The sequence below is a fragment of the Malus sylvestris genome, chromosome 15, assembly GCF_916048215.2.
Source record: "Malus sylvestris chromosome 15, drMalSylv7.2, whole genome shotgun sequence".
NCBI lineage: Eukaryota > Viridiplantae > Streptophyta > Magnoliopsida > Rosales > Rosaceae > Malus > Malus sylvestris.
In genome coordinates this window covers 12,865,251-12,892,690 of record NC_062274.1, presented here as the reverse complement: position 1 = coordinate 12,892,690, position 27,440 = coordinate 12,865,251, and the positions used below count along the sequence as shown (strand labels likewise).

The window sequence follows — 27,440 nt, the reverse complement described above, 5'->3', positions numbered from 1 at the left end:
GGGTTGGAAGTTTTTTATTTTATTAGCAAATTTTTGAATGAATTAATTAAGGCCAGCTCTCCATTAAGATGGGTTTGGTCGTGCTCAGTTCAAACTTTAGTCAACCCGGCAATAAACTCTGACTCGGTCAATCTATATACCGACCTTTTGCTATGATTAACGCGTATTACTTCTATGAGAAATGCTAAAGGGTATCAAATTTTTAAACCAAATAATATGATTGTAAATGATTCGATTATTAACTAAGTATCAATTAATGTCATTGTTTTTTATTGATGATACATCATTTGTTTTACAAATTTAGTTTAAAAATATGATCTCCCTAACATTACCCTTTTAACATAAGAAGATAGTCAAATGGATTTGAAAACAAGAGGCAGAGATTTTATTAAAGCCAGAAAGTCACAAGACTGGTTACAAAATGATCCGTCAAACAAGAGATCAAGTAACAACATATGGTAATTCCACAAACCAGTTACAATTATGGAGAGCACCTGATGTGAGAGCAGCTCGAGCAAGTCGGTGTGCACTTCGTTTCCTTTGGTGGCCGGTGGCAAGGCCATGAATTGTCGGGCTATAAAAGGGTAGAAACTTCTACCTTCTTTTTGTCGCGCTCTATAAAACCACATTCGGATTCGAAAATTCATCAAAAACTTTCACAATCTCGCCTATTTCTCCGCATTTGGAATACAATTAGATCAACGCATAACCCACAAACATATTCATTTCAACCTTGTCATGTTTCTTCACAAACCCTTGTATTATTTTCTCATTTGTGAGTGTTTTAACCCCGCACACACCTTCAGAGCAGTGGGAATGGTGAAATTATCAGGCTTTTCATCATTATCTTTTGACTCAGATAGTCAGATATCATGTTATGGAAGAGATGCAATGTATCTTTTTATCGATTCTCTCTACAGTAGCTCCTTGTAGGCATGACCTTGTGATTCATATAATTTATAAGTATGCCTACTAGGTTTTATTCCCTCACTCAACGTTGCATTAAAATACCTCTTGGCAATTATACCAATTGTGGCGCATAATGGCCTTAAATAGAGCCTCATATGGTTTGAAACTTCTCTACACACCCAATTCCTTCATACTATCAAACAACTTAACAAACTCTTGAATAATGACAATCTTACTGTATCCCTCCTTAACAACACCGTTCTAAGTTCTTTTTTTTTTATCCTAGAACTAAAACAACGTCGTTTTGGCCTGGGTATTTAAAAATAAAATAAAAAACAAAAGAAGTACAGGAGCATAAAACACATAAACAACGAAGTAGGGCAACAGACTTCGACGGCAGTTTAGAGGACCAAAGGGGCGAAATCTTCACTTTCAATGGTGATTTCCGACGACCGAAGTGGTGGCCGCCCCTTCTTGTTCCCATGAAGCTTTGCCCATGGCAGCGGATATGGGTAACTGAGACTCCAATGATCTGGTCTAGCATTGCCTTCAAGTCCTAACAATGGACAAGAGGTTGATAGATCGATCTCGCAAGGCAGAGACAATCTGGAGCGAATCGCTCTCAAGGATAAAGTTTTGATAACCCCTCGCAGCCGCGAAGGTAATACCTTCTTTAGCCGCCAAGACTTCCGCCTGAAGAGGCGAGAACATATCGTCAAAGAAACCTGACGTTGCATAAACGAACATGCCATCTAAATTACGAAAGACAGCTACAACAACTCCTAGCTTGATATCCTCATGCCACGTATAGTCAATGTTAAGCTTAAGGGATCGTACTGGTTTAGACAAACATTGGTAAGTGCCAGCATAGGAAGGAGTCGCCAAGTGGGAGAAGTTTTTAACAAATTCTTGCCACCAATTAATGGCTCTGGCAGCGACTAGGTTGGGAGAATCAGTTTCTAGCTCCTCAAATAGCCCAGATGAGAACCAGCAATGGCACAGCCAGGATTTCTTGTGAGGATAAGCCTCACACAAGCATAGAAGAAGAAAAAACGAATAGTGGTTATAAAATTACTAATGCAAAACATCATAATATATATCCAAATAATTAAGTACTCAAATTTAACATATGCATAGATAATTTTATCTATTCATAGTAATCATAAGTATCCTCAACGAATTTTATATTTTGAAACCGTTGCATGATGTCATCTATACTATTGAAAGAATTATTAAACTCAATAAAGAGAGTTACATAAAATTTTGCAAACCCTAAAACTCGAGTAAGAGGTGGGATAGAATAGAAACAAATGTTTTGTATTGAATAATAGAGTATTACAAACCTTTTTGTTCTTTATTCAATAAACTTGAGCTTTGGATTGGCTAAATATATGAAATTCAATAAAAATAGGGAATAACTTTGCCCCTTCATAAGTGAAATATGATTTTTGTAATTAAAAGCAAATGATGGGTTTTAATTTAAATGTTATTAATTTGTGATAGGGTGATGTTATCCATGCACTTCTTTTTACCTTCCGCACAATCCTCTCAATTTTTTGCATTCGAATCGAATGAATTAAAGAAAATCATATAACATAAATTAACAGAAGGTGTGTGGAAAGTAAAAAAAATGGTATATGGATAGCACCACCATCTATGATAAATGACCATTTAAAATATATGCGGGGTGTGCCAAGCTCGGCTGAGGAGTAAAATTTGTTGATGTTGCATTGGGTGCATTGCTGACTTCTTGATTCTGCGACTGCGGCTGAGGAAGGAACACGTCTCGGCCTTCGAGTTCTAAAGCCTGAAGACAAAGCTGCTAGTTCTGCGAAATTCAATATCAAATTCGGCTTTCAATGTGCCGAATTTAGTAACTTGTAACACCTCACTTCACCGAGAAGGCTAATGAGATAACATTTGCCAATAAGGATTCGAAAATCCTTCTTGACTGAGACTTGGATAGATAACCAGTCGGCCCTGTCGCAATGCTGTTTATCCAAACTGAAGGTGCTTCACAGTCGGCTGATTCTACGGTAACAGTGTTGTTTATCCAAACTGAAGATGTTCGCCGGTTGCCTTCACAGTGCTGTTTATCCAAACTGAAGATGTGTTGGCGAAAAAGGAAAACAAAAATCTCAAGGTTGTTGAGAGGTTTCGCGTAGAGCGAGGGTTTGCGCAAGACAGTTTGTGTGTTGAATTGGAAGGGGCTTTTTCCGTTACCACTGCCTCTATATTTATAGTAGATGTGCTTCACTCGGCACGGTCTAGACTTGTAGAATTTGATTTCAATTCAAACTCATCAGCCAATACTTCAGTCAAAGACTTCTCAAGATAGGCAAGAGCCTATCCTTTAGCCGTCATCATCATCTGACTCTACGTCACAATTATTCAAAAAAACATTTGTTTTTTTTCTTCCTTATCCTTTGCATGCCTCAAAAGAAACCGTGCCCTCAGACTATCTCCTAGTTCAGTTAGGAAACCGTGCCTTCACATCAATGTTTTCCTTCTATATTTCCACCATGTTGATCCAGGTGGTGCTTATGCATGCAAAGTTACATGGGATAAAATCCCAACAAGCACATTCATGTGGCCACATCCAAAAGCATATACCATTTGGCACCATATTTATCTGCTACCGCATATCCCAATATTTCATGCGTTCAAATCAATTGGGATATAGACAAATATCAGGTTTAAACAATTTAATATATTATTAAGAGATAATATCATGATTAAAATCACAACGTTATTTCTCAATAATAATTGAAAATCATTTCAACTACCTTGTCATTCGATGGACGTCGATTACTCGAGCCGATAGTGTAAAATCGGGTCCAAACAAGAAAGTAAAAAAATGGTATATGGATAGCACCACCATCTATGATAAATGACCATTTAAAATATATACTTAATTTTTTTATAGGAACTATTGGATGAAAAATAGATAATGATTGAATTTCTTTTAGTTGTTGAGGAGGGATGAAAAGCAATAAAAATATGTGTAATACTAATCTTATTTTTTAAAGTTAGGGTAGGCCTAGGACTATTGTAGTCCTTACGTGCCTCCGCCAGTGCCAGGAAGCAATTAAAGTCTGCATTAGGCAAGAATCTACGGGCGATGGTCACTTAATCCATGATGGGAGAGCACGAGGACTAGGAAGATATGCCTGGTGAAGGCACCGAGCAAAGTAGCAGTCGTTCATGAAATGGGAAGTTGTTTCCATGAGGCTGCCACAAAGAACATAGGAAGGGTCGATGTCGATGTGTATTAATCTCAAAAGGTAACGCTAGAAAAATTAAATTTGTAAACTAAATTTGCAAACTAAATGACGAGTCACCAATAAGTAATAAGCCCGTTAATCAACACTTAAGTAATAATCCAATCATCAACTTTCATGTCATTTAGTTTACAAAATTTACTCTACAAATTTAGTCTCTCTAGCATTACCCATCTCAAAATAGAATTGAGTGATATGACATGTCTCTTGGTATGAGTAACATGAAACTCAAAATTATGGGCGTATTTAGTACTCCCAAGTAAAAAGGGAATTGGTCTATGGTCGATTCAGCAACAAATAAATAGGAATTTATAGTTGTACCTCGTATGTGATAACCCGGCCCTAATTTTATGCTTTTATAAATTTTAAATGAGTAAATTGACGAAAAATGCCCTTAGAGGCGAGATCGTTGACTTCAGTTAACCGTCATTTCGTGAAGCGTATGGGCTATTATTTTATTGTATTCTTGAAGTACGCGACGATACAGACGCGTAGGCACAAGAGGAAGCGAATTTGGAGTTACAATTAAAATTTTACGGAACTACAAATCCGAAAAGTACTTTTGTAAAGATTACTATTTATTATTTTATATATTTCTCATAATTATTATATTATTATTTTAATATTAGAAATGAGGGTGAGGGGCGGATGAGAGGAAGAAGGAAAAAAGAGATGGGGGTGGACGGTTCGCCCAATTAGGAGAGAAAGGAGGGGAAATGGGCGGCCAATGAGGAGGAGAGAAAGAAGTGAGGAATGAATCAGAAAAGAAGGAAAGGAGGGGAAAGGAGAGAGGTGCAGAACACCCAAACCGAACCCGTACACCCATACCCCCAACCCGATTTCGACCGGTGTAATTCCGCCCAACTTTCACTATTTTTCCAGTGATTCATGGCCTACCATCCCTACCAAACACCTACCCAACCTCCCTTTTACCATTTCCACCCAAAATCAAAAGAAATTTAGTTGTAGTTTGGTGAAAAACCCACTGTGGGTGCCGTCGGAAACTTTGCCCGAAATCCACCATTTGTGAAACGATTTCAATCAATTAACACCACCAAAACACTCCTCTAAAGGTCAGGAACAAAGCCCAAATAGGTCTGGGGACGACAGAGCACCGGAGGTGACGGATCGAAGCCACCCATTTCTAGGGTTTTCGGCGAGTTCGAGAGAAATTGGAGCTTTTCCCTGCCAAATTGGATTTGGCCACAGGTATAAAAATTTCCCTCCTCATTGAGATCTTCATTTCTGTAAAATTTGAGAATTTTTTGAAATAGTTGAATTTTCCAGCGAGTAGGGGCGGTGCGCAGGCAGAGACACCACTTGACCTCCCTAGGCTAAAATGGGTGCCCCGATTCCATTTTAGGCATCCGATTGACCGAATTCCGTTGTTTGGTTATATTTCCGTTAAGGGCCGCCACTTGGTTATTATATGATTCGACGATCTGACCATTGGATCGTCACCACACTTTAATACGTAATAGTACATAATATTTAAGGATATTATGAACTAATGGATTGGGAATCTGACGTATGGATCTTCCCGGATGGGTTTTCTAAGTTTGTAAATCAAAACGTCGGCCGCTACTTAATTTTAGCAATTGGCGAAGATCCGACTGTTGGATCGTTCCGAAACTTTAGGATGTTGTTCTAGAAGCTTATTGAAACCCTTGGGAAGTTACGAATTGGAAATCCATGGTGTAGATATTCTAGATTGAGTTACGTAGAGTTGTGTACCCTACTGTCAACCTTGACTGTTGACTTTTGTTTAATGGGTTTCAAATCACTCTAGAACGTCCTTGGGGATGCGTTTTATGTAAGTTATGTATTCTATTGATAAGAATTCTAAGACGTAATTTGATATTTGTTCTAGGCGACAATCGTTCGTAATGCCTCGATATTCGTGGTAGGGAGTTGTAGTGGGGACTTCAGGTGAGTGGGTCTTTTCTTTTATATATATATATATATATATAACTGTTAGTTTCCATTTATGCATGTCATAAAGAGTTCCCTACAAAACACCTAGTTTAGCAGAATGCTTATAAGTTTTAGCATGTTGATGGAAATTACTAAATATACTACATCTTACAGGATGCACAAATATGCGTATGTTTATTGATGTTATCATTATACCTACGGCTATGAATGATATTATGTTGATTAGAACTATTGAACCACTATGGCATGACTATATTTATGTTTTATACTCATTGTTTGCTGCACCCGATGTTAGTGCTCGTGAGGGGCCAGGGCCAATCTTTCACGTGTATGTTCACATCCACACCGCACGCTCGCCTTAGATCCAAGTAGGTGCCAGTCCTGTCGTACAGGTTGTAATAGGCAACTCTAACTCGTATGTGACAGCGAATAACGTCAGTCTTCACGTGATTGTAACATTATAGCGTATATCATTAGTACACCCATTCCTGTTCATGTTAGAATAACTCTGCATGAACTCGTGTGTCAGCATGTGTCGATGAGCACTTGTTTAATATGTTTGCTTATGTGAAAGTATACGATTACTGACGTCATGCACTTATATATGAACTATTATGCCGTATTGATATCTTAATATTTTGCAAGCTACGGTGAGTATTTTCATATTATTTGTAGTATGTATATCTTGGAAACTATACATGTTTTACGGCGAGGGGTTATAACATTTTCAAAGGTTTTTATTAAAACTTTATTTTCAGGCCCACTCACCCTTGTTTTTCGCCTTTCCAAGTTTTAGTAGCTGAGCTTTCTTATCGACAAGGATTCTTGATAAATATTGGTGTAGACGATTACCTTCGATGGTATAATTCTCACCCTATCTTATTGTACTGTACTTATGCTCTGACATCACTTATGAAATGAGCTCATTCCTGCTCACAGCGCACTCTTATATTTAGGTACTTTTAGGTTTAAATTTATTCACATATTCCACCACACTACACTTTATGGCTTCATCACCTTCCAGGTGTTGGCCATCATAGCTCGATTCGGAGTCCAAGTGGACATTCCGGGTCGGGGTGTGTCATCATAAAAAAATAAAATACTTCTTTTGTGGAATTAAACATTCCCTTTCATTTAGAAATTTTATTTGAACCCAGGTAACCTCTTTCTACACCCAACATACTCTTTTCACCCACATTACTTTTAATTAAACTATCATATCTCTTTAAACCCAAATTTACTACCTAAACTACCCTCACAAACCCAATTCAATTTATAAATTTATCTCTACACCCATTTAGAAAATACAAATCCCAAATTTGCAAACAGAAGTCCATTTCAAATGACTATGAAAAAATGAACAAATTCATATAATCTATGCAATATGATCGTCCTTGCAATCATATTATAATAGGGTTACCAATTAATAATATTTCTTTTTTTGTTTCACCAAAATAAATTGTGAAACTATAAAAACCATGCACTGGGTTTTTTTTTTGGAGAGAGCTCATCAAAGTTGAAATCAAACCACCTACTGTAGCATGGCCATTTTCTCCATGGTTTAAAATCTCTCTCATTCTCTAGCTCTCTGTCTCCCATTCGTTTATTAACTTTAGTTCAGTAATTAGGTATTGTTACTCTTTCACATCTGAAATGGCTTTATCAATTATTAAAGGGCTTCTCAGAGGAAGTTTCATATAATCTATCCATACCAGAAGTAGATGAAGTTTCAGTGGTAACTAGTTTCATGGCTTGAATGAATCATGTCTCACCCTTGGTACTGTATCTGCAGTGATTTAATCAAACGAATGAACCATGTTTGCACTAGAAGACCGGATGAAACCATTACATGGATTATTTGGATGAAATAAAGGCTGATGGTAGAGTTTAATTATAGAGTGGGTTTATTGATAAATTTTAGTTTTATTGTTAATTTCATTTCGCACTTGATAGTAATTATGCAATAGAGTAAAAAAGACAATTAAAATTAAAGTTTAAGTTAGGTGTAGAAAGAGGTTATACGGGTTCACATAAAATTTCCCTTAACTAAATTATGTTTATGTCCAAATAAGCGAATCTACTTTTCTATATTTTAAACTAATCACACATCACCATGTGTTATTGTTGATCACCTTCTAATAGAGGTGGTCATAGATTTTATATATATGTGATACAAATATTATTATTGATATGAAAAAATACACAAAAAAACACACATGTTATATATATGTGTGTGTGTGTGTGTGTGTGTGTATGTATATATATACGCCTGGAGGTAGATTTAGAGTTAATATTTAGATGTAAGTACTAAAGAAGAAAGACATGACTATGGTGGAGATGACAATTAAAAAAAGTGGTGGCAATAGGTGGTAAAGTTGAAGTGGAGTTTGGTGGCGGCAATGGTGATAGTGTCAGACCAATGTTAAAAAGCGATCTAGGTTGCCATCTAGCTGCAATTCATCCTAATTGGCCACAAATTAAAAAGCTTATGAGACAGACGGTTGGGCATGACTAGATGGATTTAGGTAGGGTTAGGCAGGTCTAAGCGGGTCTAGGCAAGATTAGGCGGGGCTAGGCGCACGGGCTTATGCGGCGAACTAAGTTGAAATCTAAGTTTTTTTTTTTAATGTAGAGCTAGCGGCACAATGAAGAAGAAGAAAACAACGTTGTTTGCATGAGTGGTTTTTTTTTTTTTTTTGGCTGAGTTTTTGTTTTCTCTATCTTATTTTTTTCTCTCTCTTTAAACCAACTTCACTTTTGCTAACATTTATTACCCTTTGTTTTTATTTTTTTAACGTGATATTATCCTTTTCTAAAAAAAACGTTATATATATATTATCTTTGTTTCTCTTTTTAAGTCTCTACCTATCCCACCAAAATATTACCTAAAACTCTCATATACATATAAATATATCAAAAATGTTATTCTTACCATCTATTTGTACCATTTATCTAATAGAAATGGGATCTACATGTGTTTTTGGGTTCTGCCTCTATTAGTGAGATGATATAAATAATGATAAAAATATATGGTAAGTGTAGGATTGCTCTATAATTATTATTCTCTATAAAAAAAAGGTAAGAAATGGGATCTACATGTGTCATAATTGAATTCAAATTCATCGTTGGAACTTTAGGCAATAGTCACAATATATCAAAAGGGGTGGCTTGAGTTCTATATAAACTCAAACATCTCACATATCTAATGGACCGAAGAGAGTAGTTTTCTCCAATGTCTTGGTAAAATTCTGAGTCATGTCTTGAGAGTACGGAATATATGAAGTTCGCCAGAGTCTGAAGATTGAAGTGCTTTGACTTCGGATTATAGATTGTTGAATCCTGGGAGACAGACACCTACCGAACTACAAGTATAAGAGTAGGGGCAAAATTCTGTCTTTAGGATATTGCATTTATGCAAGCCTCAATCTCCAAGTTTGTCAGTTTTTTATAACTTTCTCTATAGTTGTTTATATTAATCTCATATATAATTGATGTTGTGAACTTCTTTATGATTATTATCGTTGAAATTATATTGTTATTTTTCATATTTTCTAATATTGCTCCAACAAAAAGTCGGTAAGGTAGCTTTGTCACCAGTTTGGGACAAGGGTAATGTAAACATTTGAAGGTGGAAGAACATTCTCTTTTGCGTACCTCACTTGAACTCAGCAGTCAGCTTAATTAGAGTCGTTTTTTTAGACCAGGACATGTCTGAATACCAATCGCAGGTTATGGAAACAGCTTGCAGCATGGGAAATGTTTTTCTTTGACTTGTTCTCGAATTGGCTATTTTGGCTTTTTCGTCTTACACATCTTTCACAATTGTTCATGTAACCTGTTTTCTCTTTTTATTTTGCTTCCTTCTCTTCCAGATAACTTTCAGTTGAGCGGGATTGGGGTTAGAGTTGCGTGTTATAATATAAGTAAACATCAAGGTTATAATTCAAAGTATAGCAAGCATGTAGTGATACATCCCGACCCAAATTGAGGCGCGCATATGGCTACGTCATCCTCACATGACGGCCAGCACACCTCAATTTGGGTCGGGCGTGGTCTGGGCCCAAAACGAACAATATTGTGCTACGGCGGAGTCGAGTCCGGGATGTGGTGGGAGCCCGGACCAGGATGTGATAATTTGGTATTAGAGACAATCCCTGGTCGGAAGTGTGCCAACGAGGACGTTGGGCCCCTAAGGGGGTGGATTGTAACATCTCATATCGTCCAAGAGAGTGGATCTTGTAAGCCTTATATGTATATTCCAATCTCTACCTAACACGAGGTTTTTTGAGAGCTCACTGGCTTCGGGTTCTATTGGAATTTCAAAGTTAAGCGAGTTCGCGCGAGAGCCATCTCATGATGGGTGACCCACTGGGAAGTTCTCGTGAGAGTTCCTAGAAACAAAACCGTGAGGGCGTGGTTGGGTCCTAAAATGGACAATATCGCACTACGACGGAATCGAACTCGGATGTGGTGGGGACCGGGCGGAATGTGGCATGTAGCGTCGCACGACAGAGTAAGGATACTATTGTTTTTGAGAACTAGAAGTTAAAAAGAAGAAATCATCGATTCATAGACCAGGTCGTGTGTGGGACTCCAAGGGCGTCACGTAATCAAACCGTACGTCTTTGACGCTGGGACGATGAGGACTGGTAAAACTTGGTAATTTCTTTCTTCTTTATCTTTTAGAATGCATCAAAATCACCAGGCAATGCAGGGTTGAATTCAACTTGTTCAAAGTTTTGAAGGTTTCCCGCCACGCACACAACATAGATGCTTAATTTTATTACAAAATTGAGTTCATAAATCGTACGCATGCGTGTTTTGATGAAGAGTTCGTGTTTTGGCTTCACTCTTCAGCCTCCATCGCCTATAAATATCAACCCAACTTTATTTGATGAGCTCCAACTCGTTCCAACACAACACAAAACACACTTGTCTACATAATTCATATTGAAGAAAAGTACTTGCAGAAAACACGTACGTCGATCGAAATCTTCATCAGGCGTAGGGAAATGGGCGGCCGCAAAGATATGAATATGATGATTGCTTGCTTGGTGGTTATGGCGGTGGCTTGCCCTTCTTTGTTGAATTTGAAGGGTGCAACAGCAGTAGAGTACGTAGTAGGTGACAGCTTGGGCTGGACTGTTCCCCCAAACACCTCCTTTTACTCCGACTGGGCCGCCTCAAAGACATTCCAAATAGGAGATACAGTTGGTAAGTGCGCTTTCATTCCCAGTAACAAGCATACACGAGTTAGATTAGCTGACGAAGGCATTGTTCCCAGCTCTCGCGTCCAGGTTCATAGGAATATTTGTATATCTTTCTTATTAATCTAAACATACGTGAATTAGGCCAATTGACTATTCACGGCTCTTGCGTCCGAGTTCATGAATGTGCATATATCTTTGTTGTTAACTTATTATTGTGAATTTTTGGCATTACAGTGTTCAACTGGACTGAAACGTGGGAACATAATGTGGGGGAAGTAGCATCAAAAGAAGAATATGACAACTGCAGTGACCCTGGGATCGTACTGGGACCAGGGGTGAGCACGGAACTCAAATCTACCGGTTCTCGCTTCTTCATCTGCACCGTTGGTAACCACTGCGAGCAAGGCCAAAAAGTCATCATCACCGTTGGATCACCAACCACCACCTCTTCTCTGTTGGCTCCTCCACCATCATCCTCCCATGCTTCATCTCTCACTACCACCACTCTTGGTTCTTTCGTTGGGCTCATCTCCGCACTAGTAGCAGTAGCTTCCTTCGTCGCTTAAGCTTAGCAGTCATTTCCGAGAATTAATATCGTTTAATCCTCTATTTTATTTATAAAAATAAGCTATATTACAATAAATGTTCATTTATTCAATAATTTTTTTATGATAAAATGTAATCAAACCTTATAGTGGACAATTCTTTTGATCCAAAATTTGGAGATAAATAACAATAATTTTTTTCTTCCAAGTAGTAGTCTATACTAAATTATTTTTAAGTTACATAAAGAAAAAAACTCGAATTTGAATGCAAAGATGTGAAACATGTTGATCTAGTTAACTTAACTAACAAAAAAGAAAAGAAAGTTCAAACTTGAGTACAAACAAAATGATGGTGAACTTACGAAAAAGTCAGGTGCCAATAAACGTAATCGCACGAGGACTAAAAAATCTCCTACACCTACGGAATACAGATATTTTCTTCGGTCCTCTATCCTCGTTAAAAAGTAAAAACCAGGAGGAAAAGACAACATCGTACGTCTAAAGTCCAAGTGAAATGTCTACTTGTCTAGTCAATGTACAACTCATGAATATGAGCTGCTTTGAAGACATTCCAGATTGAGACAACCTCAATGAGTTTCAATAACATTTCAAAACGTTTTGCTACTGAAATGTTACCTATCAATGTTTTGTGTATCAACCAATGTTCTAAAACGTTAAGCGTTAGTCAGACGACGGGTGAAAAGCTTAGGTGAACTAGACGGATTTAATCATGACCAGCAGCCCGGTGTATGTAGATCTTCTTTCTAATGGTTTTCGCTACTTCATCTCTTCCGTTGGTGAGAACCGCGAGCGGGACCAAAAGGTCACTCTCACCGTCGGATCAACCAACGCCTACTCTCCTGCTTCCGCTCCTCCACCGGCCTCCCATGCTTCCTCACTGAGAAGTACCGTTGGCTTTTTAATTGAGGTCATGATCTCCGGAATACGTCAATTCTTTCTTCTTTTTATTTTGGTTTGTAATCATTTCTTTCTTCACTTAATTACATGTTAATTCTCACTCCTTCTACTTGTGCTACGTAATAGTTCGACACAGTTTCAACCTTCACTTATGTTATAATCGACTCGCGATTTTTGTTTCAAATCGTCATAGTACATTACAATTCCCTTCGGAGTGGTACATTACACTCGAGCACAACATTACCACTCCAAGCACCAACAGATTATGACAATCATAGCTACATAAAATAAAAAAGGTACTCTCGTAATTAAGCAGATTCGACATTGTATCATAAGAACCCTCGACACACCGTTCCAGCCAGAAAGGGCGTTTCTTTACAGATCCTTCAAAGAGTTCAACCATTGATCAGGCAAGGCTATAATCAATCATACACGAAGACAAAGGGAACATAATTGCTCTTGAAATCTGTAACACAACAGAGCCGGATAAGGCCCGTTCCACAATACCACATAGCTCTCATACCTTCTACCCACAACACTTATTTCTGTCTTTTTCGCTCAACTCTACAAGTCCAAGCAATGTAGCGTTAGTGATTTGGAAGTATGATGTTTCATGCTTTAGCCATGATACCAGGACATTGTTCATACGATATGAATCAAACTCGGGTTTCATTTACGACTCACATCTTTCCACTAATGCAACTAGCAACTCACATCAACTTGTGAAATTTTGCAAGCAGAGTTACATAAGAAGAGAGCCTCTCATAAGAGGATTCAACAATATATTGGCCCCTTGGATTTTGAAGCATATATACTACTGTAGGGAAAGAGTCTACAAACCAGGCCCTGTAGTTCGACCAGTGAACCTGTTGGGAACGACATCTGGTTGCCAGCAATATTGCCTATCCTCCTCATTGCTACTAAATGGTGCCTTGCGCTTCCTTACAGTTGCCTCAGAACTCCGACCGCTCTCTGAATTCCACATACTGGAAGTGGACTCAAAGCGATCATAAGCAGTCTTTGTGGGAAAGAAACAGATTTCCTTGCTTCTCAATGGTGAAAAATCATTTAACTTTCCCCCGTCTTGAGAATTGCTCGACCCAATATCTTCCATTCCACTGGCCAAGCTTCTTCGAGTGCATGGGTGGACAACAGGACCCAACGTCAACGATAAATCACATTCAATTTCCCGTGGCTTCTCCTGGGTGTCCATGACTTCTGTGAATCTGTGTGACACATTTTCAGCACCTTGAGAGGAGAAAAGGTTCTGCTTGGTAGGTTCCATCACCGATGTAACAATTGGTGTGCCGACATGTATGGTCCTAGAATATGTACTTTCTGGGACCTGAGGACCGACCTGGAACTCTTCAGGTTGATGGTGAGTTCCGTAATATAATGGATATACTGAACCCGAGTTCGAGGGGTTATTGGTTGACATTGTTGCTAACTGGTTATGGCCAGCAGGAACATTCTCAAGTGAAAATGGGTAATTCCGAGGGCTAGCGAGGTTAGTACTCTGGCTCATGCGGCTGTAAGATTCTGGGACCGAAAGTGCAGAGTTCACATTTGAGGCTTTTGCAAAGTTCAATTGATTGCTAGAGTGATGAGGAGAAAACTGAGGGTGCCGTTCATCAGTAGCTTTATCCAAAACCCTAGCAGGCGTAGGAGCGGGCTCTTGTGCTCTTGGAGCGAGGTAACTCCTCGGATTACTGTTCCGTTGGCTTCTCGAAGCTCTTACTGGAGTGCAACCCAGATTAAGGGCAGCTGAACAACATAAAGAGGAGGAACCAAAACACACATACAAATCACACCTCTAGTGTAGTCACTCTGCACAATAATCTCTTCTTACAAACTAAACTAAGCTTGAACAGTGAGCTAAATTAATTTACATTGAGAAATGAGAACAACCAAGTAGCATAATTTCACAGTTCAATCCAACAAAATGCAAAGAAAGCAGTACAATGTTACCTTCAACGCAAGGCGGCAAAAGCTCCCCGGTTTCAGTGCCCTCATCTCGCCGGATAATTGTGTTAACGGCGTCATTTGCTCTATCCCATAGCGTGTCAAGATTCATGTACTCGGCCTTCAACAAATCAAAGCAAAAAATGAGCAATGGAACAGCCAAAAAAGCAAATGCAAACCTGAAATGCAAAAGAGAAAAACCTCAGAATTGGCTTTTGAATACATAATTTCCTCTGCTCTGAAAACCACCAAAGGCAGCTTCTCCTGCCATTCCTTGTTCTTCTTCGTTACGGAGCTGTGAACCTCATTGACGACCCTAATCAAACAGGTGGTGGGCAATCAGCAAAATGTGAAAAAGCAGAGACCTTTACCGAGAAATCCATGGAAACAAAGACGACCCAGTACCTGAAAATCTGCTGAATGATGGAACCTCTCATGGGTTGGTGCCTATCGCTATGCCAAGCTCGCCGGACACACTCATACGGTCTCGGGCCCGGCCTAGGCATCTGTGAAGAGCAGCAGCAGCAGGAGGGAAATAATCCCAAGGAGGAAGAGAAATAGCGGGTTTTGGTGGGAGGATAAATTAGTCCCGGGACTCTAGAAACCTACATGGACTGGAGTGATGGGTTAGTTGTGCTTTAATCTCTCATTTCTCTCTGGATTGTGCAATGGGATGGGACAGTTTTTTGCTGGGTAGTACATGGGGAGAGAGGATGGGTAGCTTTCCCACGCTTTTGTCTTCCCCCAATAATTTAGAAAGTTTACCATAGTTTTGATGTTCAATCTTTTCCTTTGGGTGTGTTGGGGGTCACCCTCTTGGGAAAAAAAGGAAGGAGAGAGAGAGAGGTTAGTGTGGCTTGTGGGTGGGCATCAAATTGTGCCTGTAAAATTGACCCTCCCCCATACTATTCAGCAATTTGCCCAGCATGGGCAGACACAAACTTGAGGAGAAAATTGACACCCTATCTTTATTCTTACCAAGGAGAAATGGACATCATGCTCTACAAGACATGTCATGTAACATGGCATTTTCCCCCCTTCTCAAATCTCAATGTGGGTGTGCAAATAGTTGTACTAATCATCCCAGTTCAGAATTTTGAGTACAAAGATAAATATTCTTAATTACTTAAATATCAAACATACTATGATAATTTCTTAACTAAGAGAATCAGTCCTTTTGGCATTTAGTATGTCGATGAATACTAAGTTTTGGCTTCCATAAGCTTTATGATAATTTTTGGACAAACATGAATTATTGTTTAATGAACTAAATACTAAAAGTAACTTTAAATTTAATTATATAGTTGGAGAAAAACTTAAGTAAGAATGTTGGTTGATACCATTCGTAACGTACAATAAAACCATGACACTGTTTGTATTTTAGCCATATGATTTAACAAGGGTCTCACCCAGTGTAAGGAGAAATTTTTAGTTGTGACAGGAACATGGATGGCACATCACGTGTTTTTATGCAAGTGGTGGAAAATTTTAATTTTTAAATTATTAACCTTTTAACACACATAACTCACCATTTATATAGAGACACGTGGTATACCATCTCGTATGACGGTCAGATTAAAAAATCTCTCCAATGTAAGAGTTGGTTTCTCTTAAAGGGAGAAACTTAGTCTTGACCAAGACACAATCCTATGGAACCACCATACAATTCAAGCTTGCCACTTGTGTCAAAAAGGTGAAAATGAGATAGGCACCGCAGGGTTTGAACAAGGTAGTATTATTCACACATTTCTTTTTACAAATGAGGATCTTTTTTCGGATTCTTTTTGTGAGGATCCTAGGGATTCTCTTTGTGAGGATTTTAGAGATTCTCAAATCGTGTCCGTTAATCATACATCGTGAGGCCAAAAATCGTTTTAAATACTTTTATTTAAAATTAAATATGAATAGTACCTGATGAAAACTGATCGTACGATATACGATGAACGGACACGATTTGAGGATCCTCCTGGCCTTTTTACTTCCCACACACCCTTGTTAAAATTTGTCCATTAATCTTCTTCAATTCATTCAATCTGACGATTAAAAATTGAAAGGAATGTGTAAGAAGTAAAAATACATGTGTGGATAGCACAACCCTTTTAGTAAGTTGGTAATAGATAGGTACTAGGTGACACTAAAAGATGTTAGTGACACAACGATAATGTCTTAGTTATGAGACATAATTTATCTTTGTAAAAAAAAGTCCTATAAAAAAATTCAGTAATGCTAGAAAGATAATATACTCAAAATATATTTTGTAAAGCACAAATATGACAATTAATTATTGAATTCTTTTTTTAAATCGTTAAAGAATAAATCTAACTATCAATCCTCAGAGGTGGTCTGAAAAGTTAATATTCCCAGCATTTCCACACAAATTACTATAACGTATTTGTGCCAAGGATGACCGTTAGATGGAAGCGTTAACATGGACATTGTGTGGTTGACGGATCCAAGGGCAGCGAAGAAGCCTGTCACATATCGAGTACATCCTAGCTTTATGAGTGAGATCATAAATTCATAATTATGAAAACCTGCAGAGTGCAGAGGTATTATGGAGCATCTTGGGGATTAAATACTCCTTACCCACCCTTGTAATGTAGCACACAAATCAAAGGAATACCTCACCTTTATGTTCACTTGCACAGTACAAAGCAGTTCGAATTTTTGAATCTTATATTTTGAAGTCTTTTGTCGTTCAAACAACTTCATCGTTGCTTATTACATTATTAGGATAGACAACTCAATTCACGCCCTCCTCTTTTCAAAATACTCCAAACTACTCGGGTAATTGGGTCCAAAGCGAGCTCTATGGAAAAGTCAGGCAATAATTGCCCAGCCCAGCTCCTGCCTATATGACGTCATCACGTCAACCACAATTTAAATTATTAAAAAATTATATAAATTATAAAAGACTAATTAAAAATATAAAAATTGTAATTTTTTTTTCTATAAATACCTAACTATATTCTTCCATTTTATATTACATTTCAATATTTTTAAATACTTTTAATCAATCTTTCATTATTATCCAAAATTAAAAATAAAGTTATCTTTTATTATTTTATAAAATAAAAAATACTAATATTTTAATACGAAGTGTTTGGCTATTCAATTTAAGGGTAAAGTACTTGGGCAATTACTGTTCATTGTAGGAGATTGAGTTGTCTATTGCATATGGGGCTTCATACACTGGAAGTGCTCTTAGATTCTCAATTAAGATTTAATGATCAAAATCTGACGGACAAAAGTTTCAGAGTATAGAATACACCGAACCAATACTATAATTTTCAAATGGAGTGGCATTTTTTAGCAGGCTTTTTACTGTTTATAACGGAAAGTTATTCTTTTATGACCGAAAGGTCATAGGTTTGAGTTATAGAAACAACATATTTACAAAACAAGAATAAGGTTGCGTACGATAGACATTTCCCTTAACCCCGCACACCGCAAAACCTTGTTGGCTTAGGTCATCCTTTTAGTGGTTTGGTGAACACTGCAAATTTGCAATGAAACCACACTTACATGTCTCTCATGTGGGAACCGGATCCCCTCTGGACCCAAAGGAATTGAGCTCAAGGATCAAATGATACGGGCAATTGAAATTGGATCCAACGACTACAGTTATTATAACTTTTAAAGGAGCCTCCTGTTTATTGCCGTTAGATCAAATTTCAATGACCCGAATCATTTGATTCTTGTGTAGAAACCAATATCTTCTCAAGTAAGAAATAAGTTAGAGTAAGAAGGAGAAATGTAGAGAGAGAGAATTGTGATGAAATACTTTTCATTACTTGATAATGTTATTACATTGAAGAGTATATGCAACCCTTGGTTCGGAACAACAATACACTTAGCTAACTATAACTAATTACATGTTGTACCACTACTCATCTCAGCTAACATTTTACTGTTATAACAAACTAACAGCTTTTGATGCTGAGGCATTTGCCTCAATACCTTGGGCTCAAATCCCTTGGGTCCGGAGGGAATCCGGTTCTCTCATGTGTAGTCATCTCTTGAAAATGGCCGTACAATCTTGATATCTTTCCAAAGCAAAGTAGGTTGAAACCCTTCTGCTTCTGCTGTGTGCACATCCAATCTTTCAAATTTCTGAGCAGTCCGAATTGCCAACTTACTTTCAAGTACAACTACACATGTTTCTTTTCATGATAGTCCTTTGGCTGGTTGCCTTTGTCTAGAGCTCATTTTGCATGATAGGTCTACACCTGATGATATTTCTGTAATACCGACATGTTATTCAAAGTGGTGCGTCCATTCTTCAACAACACACATCATGTATAGCGATTATGACTACTAATGACTGAAATAAATTTAACATTTTAGAATTAAGTTTATAATCGTCGCGGTATAAATCTCTAACTTAATTACTTGCAAAATACGACAAGTGTGATGTTCTATCAAATTTTTAATGTGGGTATGCGTCTTACATTCCTCAACGGAATATTGGATCTTCATAATAATTAGTGTATAGTTGATTCATTTTAAGACCCTAAATTAGGGTTTGTGTTGGGTGTGTCTTGTGTGCGGGTAGATAATTAAAAAAAAAAAAAAAAACTAAATGAAGAAAAATGTGTTTTGACAAAAAAAAAAGAAAAGAAAAAGAAAAAGAAAAAATATGTATATAAAAAAAAAAAAAAAAAAAAAACAACGGCGAACGTTCTTCTCTCGCTGTGTCCGAAATGTCGACATACCCGCAGTCGCAGCGGTAGACGAAGAAAGTCGGACAGAAAACGGAAGAATGTCGAGCCCTAGAGCTTCGACGGGGTCTACAGTCCAGGACTGCTGGGACTGCATGCTGCCGGGGCCACCCAGCCGCAACAACTTCGGATCCGCCGACCTCAGCCTCTCCGGCCTCCTCGCATTCCCCTCCGGCAGCTCCATCTCCGTCCTCGACGTTCGCTCAATGCAGCTCATCGTCACCATCCCTATGCCCCCTCCAACCCAATCTTCTTCCTCCACCTCATCCTCCCTCTCCCCTTTCGTCACCTCCGTCCACTGGACCCCGCTCCCTCTCCGCCGCGATCTCCTCTCCACCGAGCCCTCCAGCTCCCACCTCCTCCTCGCCGCAGGCGACCGCCAGGGCCGCATCGCCCTCCTTGATCTCCGCCTGAAGTCCCCTATTCTCTGGTTCGACACCGACTCCTCCCCCTCCAAACTCGCCATCCAGGACCTCGCGTGGGTCCAGGCCCGACCCGACTCCTACCTCCTTGCCTCCATCTCCGGATTCTCCTCCCTCTCACTCTACAACAGCTCCACCGGCCGATGCTTCTGGAAATACGACGCCGCGCCCGAAGTTCTCTCCTGCATCCGCCGTGATCCCTTCGATTCGCGCCATTTCTGCGTAGTCGGACTCAAAGGATTCCTGCTCTCGGTCACCGTGTTGGGTGAGACGGAATCCGATGTCATCATCAAGGAGTTTCAGATTCGGACTGACTCTACCGAGTTGCTGAAGCTGGAGAGGGACATGGCTGGGGGAGTCTCCGGGAACTCGTCGTCGGCCTCGGCAGTGTTCCCGACCTACGCCGTGAGGTTCGCGTTCTCGCTGCAGTGGCGGCACATTCTTTTCGTCACGTTCCCGCGGGAGTTGGTGGTGTTCGATTTGCAGTACGAGACGCCGCTTTTCTCCGCCACGTTGCCTCGTGGCTGCGGCAAGTTTCTCGATGTGCTGCCGGATCCAAATTATGAGTTCCTCTACTGCGCTCATCTCGATGGAAAGCTCAGTACTTGGCGGCGAAAAGAGTGAGTCTTTCGAAAAATCGACTGATTGCAGCTTTTTCAATATCAATTGATCAATTGTAGGATGTAGAATGTGAAATTGGATAGGAATTTATAGGCATTTGAACCATTTTCAGGCAAAGCTTACAAAATGTTTAGATTGAAAAACCAAAATGTAGTAGTGTATTCATCTTATTATGCATATTGTATGTATGTGCAGAGGAGGGCAGGTGCACATAATGTGTTCAATGGAAGAGCTGATGCCGTCAATTGGCACATCTGTCCCATCTCCTTTGGTGCTTGCTCTCGTCATCTCCCAATCAGATTCGACCCTCCAGAACATCGGCAAGCTTTACTCTGATGTACCTCATTCTCCTTTCCCCGATGTGGATTTCGATAATCCTTTTGATTTTTGTGATGAGCCTCTTCTTGTTTCTAAAACGCATTTGATCTCCATTTCTGATGATGGAAAAATATGGAACTGGCTGTTGACCGCTGAAGGGCTTGAAGATAATCGAAAGGATGATACAAACTTGGGTATTAGTGAAGTGCCAGTTCCTGGTACGAATACGAACATTATAGTTTCTTCTACTGGAGGACTTGACATGAAAGTCGGCAAACAAATAGAAAAGATCAACGGTGGTAGAGGCCGATCTTCAAATTCTACTGTCAGCCATACAGACTTGGTACTTAAGGTTCGTTTGTAGTTTTTCCAACTTTTAATTTTTCATGGTTAATGCCTATCACTGGATGGTTTTTGGGCTTGAGAATTTAATGTAACTAACAATGGATGTGACTTGGATCACTAGATGTAATTCCCACACCCAGTCTTATTAAAAATATCTAGGTATTAGTTGGTATACGACTTTGTTTAGATCCTCAAAAGGACACACACCCCCACCCTTACAATGTACACAGACGCTATAACATATGTTTTTGATGGTTGCATGTAGTTCAGAACACAGTTGGTTTTATTTCGTGTACTATTTGTTATACCTTGCCGTAAATTCCATTCATCTATATGTTTTTTATTTCCCATTCTGTGCATTGTTGCTTCAGTAGAAATAGGATCACAGGACTGGACTACCTGTCTTTTCTTTTCTATTTTCTTTCTGTTATAGCTATAAATTCAGTTCGTCCAAAATGCCATGCAACCAATCCCTGATAGTGAAGATTTGAAATTAAATTCCTGCATGCTTACAAAGCCAACTTACTGATGCAGATTAGCTTAGTTGGACAGCTTCAGCTCCTTTCTTCAGCAGTGACTATGCTGGCTGTTCCTTCACCTTCTTCAACAGCTACTCTGGGCCGTTAGTAAATCTTGTCACTAATCTACTGTATATGTTGATTTTATATTTTAAGAATATTTCTGAGTTAGCATCATTTGGGAGAAATTATGATACCATGTAAGTTGATTATGTATGAAGGTGGGGGAAACTATCCTGTTGTAGCTGTTCCATTGGTTGCTTTGGGAACTCAAAGTGGGACAGTTGACATTGTTGATGTTTCTGCCAATGCTGTCGCTGCAAGTTTTTCTGTTCATAATGGTACTGTTAGGGGATTACGATGGCTTGGAAATTCTAGACTGGTTTCATTTTCATACAGTCAGGTAGGTTGTGGTGAATTCAAACATCACATCAATTGTTTGATTGCATCTACTAGTTAGTGATTTTTGCTCAGCATTATCCTTGATTAGTATATTTTTTGTCTTTTTTCTATCTATAAATAATCATCAATCTGTGTTGATCATAATATGTAGCATTACCTTTGTTGATCTAGGTGAGTGAAAAATCTGGAGGTTTCATCAACAGGCTCATTGTGACCTGTGTTAGAAGTGGCCTAAATAGGCAATTCCGGGTTTTGCAAAAGCCTGAACGTGCACCCATAAGAGCCTTAAGAGCCTCTTCCTCTGGAAGGTTGACTTCAGACCTAGATTCTTTTCTTTATTTATGGTTATTTGTTAAGTCCTTTACGTCCTGTGTCATGTTTTTGGTTTTATCAAATTTATTAAGATACTCAACTAAAAAGAAACTAGAAGTATTCACTTTTTACTATAATTCATCGTCTTTTTATAGGTACAATATTTATAATTTTTTATGGTGAATTGCACTATTTTGATCAAGTGTTTCTAGTTTAGTGCTCTTTTTCTTCCCCCCTGCTTTCATCGGCATCAGTTATTGTTCTTCATAACTTCCTTAGCTACACAATGTAACATTTTGCTTATGCTGTTGACGAAATGGCAGGTACCTTCTTATTTTGCTTCGTGATGCACCAGTAGAGGTTTGGGCAATGACAAAGAGTCCTATTATGGTAAATTTGATACTTTGGTTATTTCACATTCCACCTTGACATATTTCCCAGAAATTGTTTGTTTCAACTACATTAAACAGAAACTCATAGTTTTCAAAGATCAAACGACCACAAAAGCATGCCTTTTCTTATTTTATGCATTTCACAACTTTCCACAGTGGAGAGGTTAAGATTATGATTCCTCATCTTGGTATTTATTACTCTCTCTATCTCATGTAGCTTAGATCATTAGCTCTTCCATTTACGGTTTTGGAATGGACCCTCCCAGCAGTCCCACGACCTGCTCAAAATAAACCTGCTACGCAATCATCATCATCATCATCCCCCAAAGATCACTCACCTGTGGCATCAGATGGGACATCCTCTCCAACAAAGGCATCATCTGATTCCAGTGAGTTACTAGCCTTTGCTCTATATGAGTTACTTCTGCATTTGGATTGTTTAATTATTTAAATAAACAAAAATAAAGTTTATCCTTCCCTGAAATGCAGAGAGCTCAGATGGATCTCAAGATGACACTTCTGAAAGCTTTGCATTTGCACTAGCAAATGGTGCTCTTGGTGTTTTCGAGATTCATGGGCGAAGGATCCGTGACTTCAGGTGTATTTCTACTTTCAATCTTAGCATCTGTTTACCCTCTTACGAACTAAACTAATATTTCATGTCGATAAGTTTTTCTCATAGTGGTTCTTTATTGCTGGTTTATAGACCGAAATGGCCTTCTTCTTCGTTCGTATCATCCGATGGACTAATTACTGCCATGGCTTACCGGTTGCCTCATGTAGTATGTATCACAATTTTTGTATTCTTTTCATCCAATTGGTATTCTATATCAGATTCTCAATCATTTCAAATTTCATTTCTGTAAATTATTTCAGGTTATGGGGGACAGGTCAGGAAATATTCGCTGGTGGGATGTAACTACTGGATATTCTTCTTCGTTTAACACTCATAGAGAAGGTATCCGGCGAATTAAATTCTCACCTGTTGTGCCTGGAGACCGCAGTAGGGGGCGCGTTGCTGTACTATTTTATGACAATACATTTTCTGTATTTGACCTTGTAAGTATAAAAGAAATATTTATATGGTTTATTTCTCAAATGATCTTTCTTATCATTTTTCCATAACTCTCTACATGTTTTCTAATTGCAGGATTCTCCAGACCCATTAGCCAATTCTCTTTTACAGCCTCAATTTCCTGGAACCCTTGTGTTGGAACTTGATTGGTTGCCCTTGCGGACTGACAAAAACGATCCACTATTATTGTGCATAGCTGGAGCTGATAGTAGCTTTCGCCTTCTTGAGATTAATATGTATGTTTCAAACTTTATTGAGTAATTTCCTTATGGATCAGGTTATTTAAGAATGGGGGAAAGTAGTCATTTCTGTGCTTTAATAATCTTACTCTTACGCAGAGTTGATAAAAAACTTGGTTATGCCCACCAGCCCAGATCTATAAAAGAAAGGTTCCGTCCTATGCCTCTATGTTCTCCTATACTGCTTCCAACACCACATGCCTTGGTAATTATGATTTTTAATTTCCATTTTCCTTCTATTTTATTTCAAGATGGCAATATTTTATCTTATTCCAGTTCTATTGATTATTAATTCAATCGTGCCCTTTGACAATTAGAGTTTTATGTTCATTCATATATGCTAATCTGCAACCTTATAGACCTAGTTCTTGTTGGGGGATTGCGAGAGAGTTGCTAACCAAATTGTTTACCAAAAATAGCAAAATCTACTGGGAAAAGTTAAGAGTAGCCCCGAATCAGTAACCACTTAGCCTGCTTTATGTTTTATTGTTAAGAGAAGATAGTAGAGATTCAGTTTTGACCAACTGGAATTTATATAATTATTTATTACAGGCATTACGGGTGATCTTACAATTGGGTGTCAAGCCCTCTTGGTTTAATACTTGCAGTACAACTTTAGATAAAAGGCCTCACCAAATTCCAGGAACTCCTAAGTCCAATGATGATCTTCGAAGTTACCTGATCGATTTACCACCTGTTGGTGACCCTGTGGTACCAGAATTACTGCTTAAAGTCTTAGAACCTTATCGTAAAGAAGGTGGGTCCTCTGTCTTTCTTGTGATGTTTCTACTCATGAGGAGCTGTATTTAAGTATCATACTATTTTATGTTCTTTTCTATGATTATAAATGTGATATTTCCACAGGCTGCATACTGGATGATGAGAGGGCAAAATTATATGCAATGGTGGTCAACAAAGGTTTTTCTGTGAGATTTGCTTTTGCTGCTGCAATCTTTGGCGAATCCTCAGAAGCTCTTTTCTGGCTACAACTGCCTCGTGCTCTTAACCATTTGATGAATAAGATGGTAAATAAGTCTCCACAAAAAGCCCCTGCTTCAGCATCCGTTCCAGAGATTGATGATGCATCAATGCTTAATAGGATAACATCAAAAGGAAAGTCAGTGTCTGGAACAGAAAAGAAAGATGCAATGGTAAGATGCATTTCAGGATAATATTTTTCTCAAATTTGGTGTACAAGGTTTAAGCTAGGTCGCTACGTTACCTCACATTTCTCCTATATCTTGTGCTCCTCAATTCTAAACTATTGTGTGATATTTCCTTTATATAAACTTTGTAACATCTCTGTACTTTATTGACTTCTATGGTTAGCAGAACGAAGGTCAGCTCAGATTAATGGCTCCTCAATTCTAAACTATTGTGTGATATTTCCTTTATATAAACTTTGTAACATCTCTGTACTTTATTGACTTCTATGGTTAGCAGAACGAAGGTCAGCTCAGATTAATGGCTTTTGAGCCAGAGGATTTGTGGGCAAATGCTAGTGAACGTATTCCTTGGCATGAGAAGTTGGAGGGAGAAGATGCTATTCAGAATCGTGTACATGAGTGAGTATTTCATATCATTCTTATTTGTTAGATGTAGTTACCAACCTAACTGCTGATTATGTTTAAGCAAGAGTTGACGCTGCATATAAGCATATGTGCACGAGAAATTATACAGGAAGCCTACTTTTTGCTGAGTTCCACTTCCATCCTTCCTATCGTCTTCTGTCTCTGGCAACATGCCAAATGCCCAAATTGCCCAGTTACTTGAACACTAAAGGTTTAAAAAAGAATGCTAGATTTTCCCTGTTGGAGGTTCTTGATTTACTTTATGTTCTTGATGATGTAGGCTCGTCTCAATTGGGAACTTAGAAGCTGCGGTTAGTTTATTGCTTTCCACTCCTCCTGAGAGCAATTACTTCTCTGCAAATGCTTTACGCGCTGTTGCTCTTTCTTCTGCCGTGTCAAAGTCTCTTCTTGAACTTGCAGTCAAGGTGTGTGCTTATTTGGATCAACTCATGACATCAAATTGCATGTTGTGGCTGGAATAAGTGTCTCAGAATTTTTGATACTTTTATATTATTAGGTTGTTGCAGCCAACATGGTGAGGAATGACAGGTCGTTGTCTGGTACTCATCTTCTTTGTGCTGTGGGAAGGTATCAAGAAGCTTGTTCTCAGGTAAAGTTCAACTTTACACAAATTTACTGAAACCCCCAGTTATCTAAGATGTGAGATATCTTTTAATATCATGCACGAAATAATGGTTTACGTGCTGTTGTTTTTATGTACTAAGTACTATGTCATCCCTTATGCAGCTACAAGATGCTGGGTGCTGGACAGATGCTGCGACTTTAGCTGCTACGCACTTGAAAGGATCCGACTATGCAAGGTTATTTACTTTCTTTTCACCATTTCTGAGGCCGCCTCTGTCATCTCCAGTTTCATCTGTATACTATAATTGATTAGCTTGCTATTTTCGCCTTCCCGGTAGATATATTTTGATAAACTCATCAGTCATCCCCTGATTTTCATTGTTTTGGTAGCTGAGTTGTGCGTGTTAATGTTCTTACAGGGTGTTGCTAAGATGGGCTTCGCATGTCCTCCGTGCTGAGCACAACATATGGAGGGCCCTCATTTTGTATGTTGCAGCTGGTGCACTACAAGAGGCATTGGCAGCACTTCGTGAGGCCCAACAACCTGACACGGCCGCTATGTTCATCCTTGCTTGCCGAGAAATTCATGCGAACTTCATCTCTGATTTAGGGAACTGTGACGATGAATCTAGTTCTTCGATCAAGGACAAACCGCTCAACTTGCCTGGGTTAGGCCCCGAGAGCGAAGACGTTATGGCAGTCGGTGAATATTACGGGCAATACCAAAGAAAACTGGTGCATCTATGCATGGACTCGCAACCATTCTCTGAATGAAGGATTGGCCCTAGTCATTGAACTTGTCCACATTTTACAGTTGCATACGTTTCGTCGCAAGTTAAATTGAAAGCAGGTTGAAGTTATCCCTTCATCCCTTGTCGTATGAAGCTCTTATTGGATTCAGGACATGAAAAATCAATATCTTGTACACAAGTCCACCGAGAAAGATTGCTCGAAAATGTTGTTAACGTAGACAATTTGTCAGAGGACACATCTCATAGTACAGGAAAATTTATTACTTTTTCAAGATGCTGGTGGCCGGCCGGAGCTCTCGTATGGATACGCTAATCTGTCAAGCCTCTACAAACATCTGAACAAGAGCCGTTTGATCATTTAACCTAATAGGACCTAACAGCTTTTGTTCAGATCATGTGCAATTTCT

General features: G+C 38.8%; 3 protein-coding genes across 5 annotated transcripts; 2 read left to right on the top strand and 1 right to left on the bottom strand.

Annotated features, from left to right (window-relative positions):
- The first annotated feature begins 11,011 nt into the window (after positions 1 to 11,011).
- LOC126605332 (cucumber peeling cupredoxin-like) lies at positions 11,012 to 12,088 on the top strand. Its single transcript, XM_050272701.1, has 2 exons — positions 11,012 to 11,339; positions 11,570 to 12,088. Exons 1-2 carry the CDS (start codon positions 11,138 to 11,140, stop codon positions 11,899 to 11,901), a joined length of 534 nt encoding a protein of 177 aa, XP_050128658.1. The 5' UTR covers positions 11,012 to 11,137; the 3' UTR covers positions 11,902 to 12,088.
- Positions 12,089 to 13,103: 1,015 nt separating this feature from the next.
- On the bottom strand, positions 13,104 to 15,700 carry LOC126605331 (uncharacterized). Its single transcript, XM_050272699.1, has 4 exons — positions 15,166 to 15,700; positions 14,962 to 15,076; positions 14,767 to 14,881; positions 13,104 to 14,562 (listed from the first exon to the last, which is right to left on the bottom strand). The coding sequence occupies exons 1-4, from the start codon at positions 15,264 to 15,266 to the stop codon at positions 13,631 to 13,633; spliced, it is 1,263 nt and encodes a 420-aa protein (XP_050128656.1). The 5' UTR covers positions 15,267 to 15,700; the 3' UTR covers positions 13,104 to 13,630.
- Positions 15,701 to 19,414: 3,714 nt separating this feature from the next.
- On the top strand, positions 19,415 to 27,305 carry LOC126603215 (uncharacterized). Of its 3 annotated transcripts, none has more exons than XM_050269985.1 (19): positions 19,416 to 20,523; positions 20,720 to 21,194; positions 21,722 to 21,809; positions 21,927 to 22,108; positions 22,279 to 22,415; positions 22,743 to 22,809; positions 23,029 to 23,200; positions 23,301 to 23,409; positions 23,518 to 23,593; positions 23,688 to 23,870; positions 23,962 to 24,122; positions 24,225 to 24,330; positions 24,678 to 24,882; positions 24,990 to 25,276; positions 25,569 to 25,690; positions 25,977 to 26,121; positions 26,214 to 26,306; positions 26,444 to 26,517; positions 26,701 to 27,305. In XM_050269985.1, the coding sequence occupies exons 1-19, from the start codon at positions 19,523 to 19,525 to the stop codon at positions 27,053 to 27,055; spliced, it is 4,038 nt and encodes a 1,345-aa protein (XP_050125942.1). In that variant the 5' UTR covers positions 19,416 to 19,522; the 3' UTR covers positions 27,056 to 27,305. The 3 variants fall into 3 exon arrangements, with proteins under 3 accessions (XP_050125943.1, XP_050125942.1, XP_050125941.1); XM_050269984.1 differs by having other exon boundaries at positions 25,566 to 25,690; XM_050269986.1 differs by lacking the exons at positions 25,569 to 25,690; positions 25,977 to 26,121; positions 26,214 to 26,306; positions 26,444 to 26,517; positions 26,701 to 27,305 and adding an exon at positions 25,458 to 25,511 and having other exon boundaries at positions 19,415 to 20,523.
- The last annotated feature ends 135 nt before the right edge of the window (positions 27,306 to 27,440 follow it).

What these genes read in the sequence shown, in the direction of transcription:
- LOC126605332 (XM_050272701.1), top strand. Translation starts at nt 11,138, where the DNA reads ATGGGCGGCCGCAAAGATATGAATATGATGATTGCTTGCTTGGTGGTT. An exon ending in CCAAATAGGAGATACAGTTG is followed by an intron (nt 11,340 to 11,569) that starts GTAAGTGCGCTT and finishes TTGGCATTACAG; the next exon opens with TGTTCAACTGGACTGAAACG.
- LOC126603215 (XM_050269984.1), top strand. Translation starts at nt 19,523, where the DNA reads ATGTCGAGCCCTAGAGCTTCGACGGGGTCTACAGTCCAGGACTGCTGG. An exon ending in CTTACCGGTTGCCTCATGTA is followed by an intron (nt 23,594 to 23,687) that starts GTATGTATCACA and finishes AAATTATTTCAG; the next exon opens with GTTATGGGGGACAGGTCAGG. An exon ending in AGAACCTTATCGTAAAGAAG is followed by an intron (nt 24,883 to 24,989) that starts GTGGGTCCTCTG and finishes ATATTTCCACAG; the next exon opens with GCTGCATACTGGATGATGAG.
- LOC126605331 (XM_050272699.1), bottom strand. Translation starts at nt 15,266, where the DNA reads ATGCCTAGGCCGGGCCCGAGACCGTATGAGTGTGTCCGGCGAGCTTGG. An exon ending in ATCATTCAGCAGATTTTCAG is followed by an intron (nt 15,077 to 15,165) that starts GTACTGGGTCGT and finishes CTGTTTGATTAG; the next exon opens with GGTCGTCAATGAGGTTCACA. An exon ending in ATTCAAAAGCCAATTCTGAG is followed by an intron (nt 14,882 to 14,961) that starts GTTTTTCTCTTT and finishes GATTTGTTGAAG; the next exon opens with GCCGAGTACATGAATCTTGA.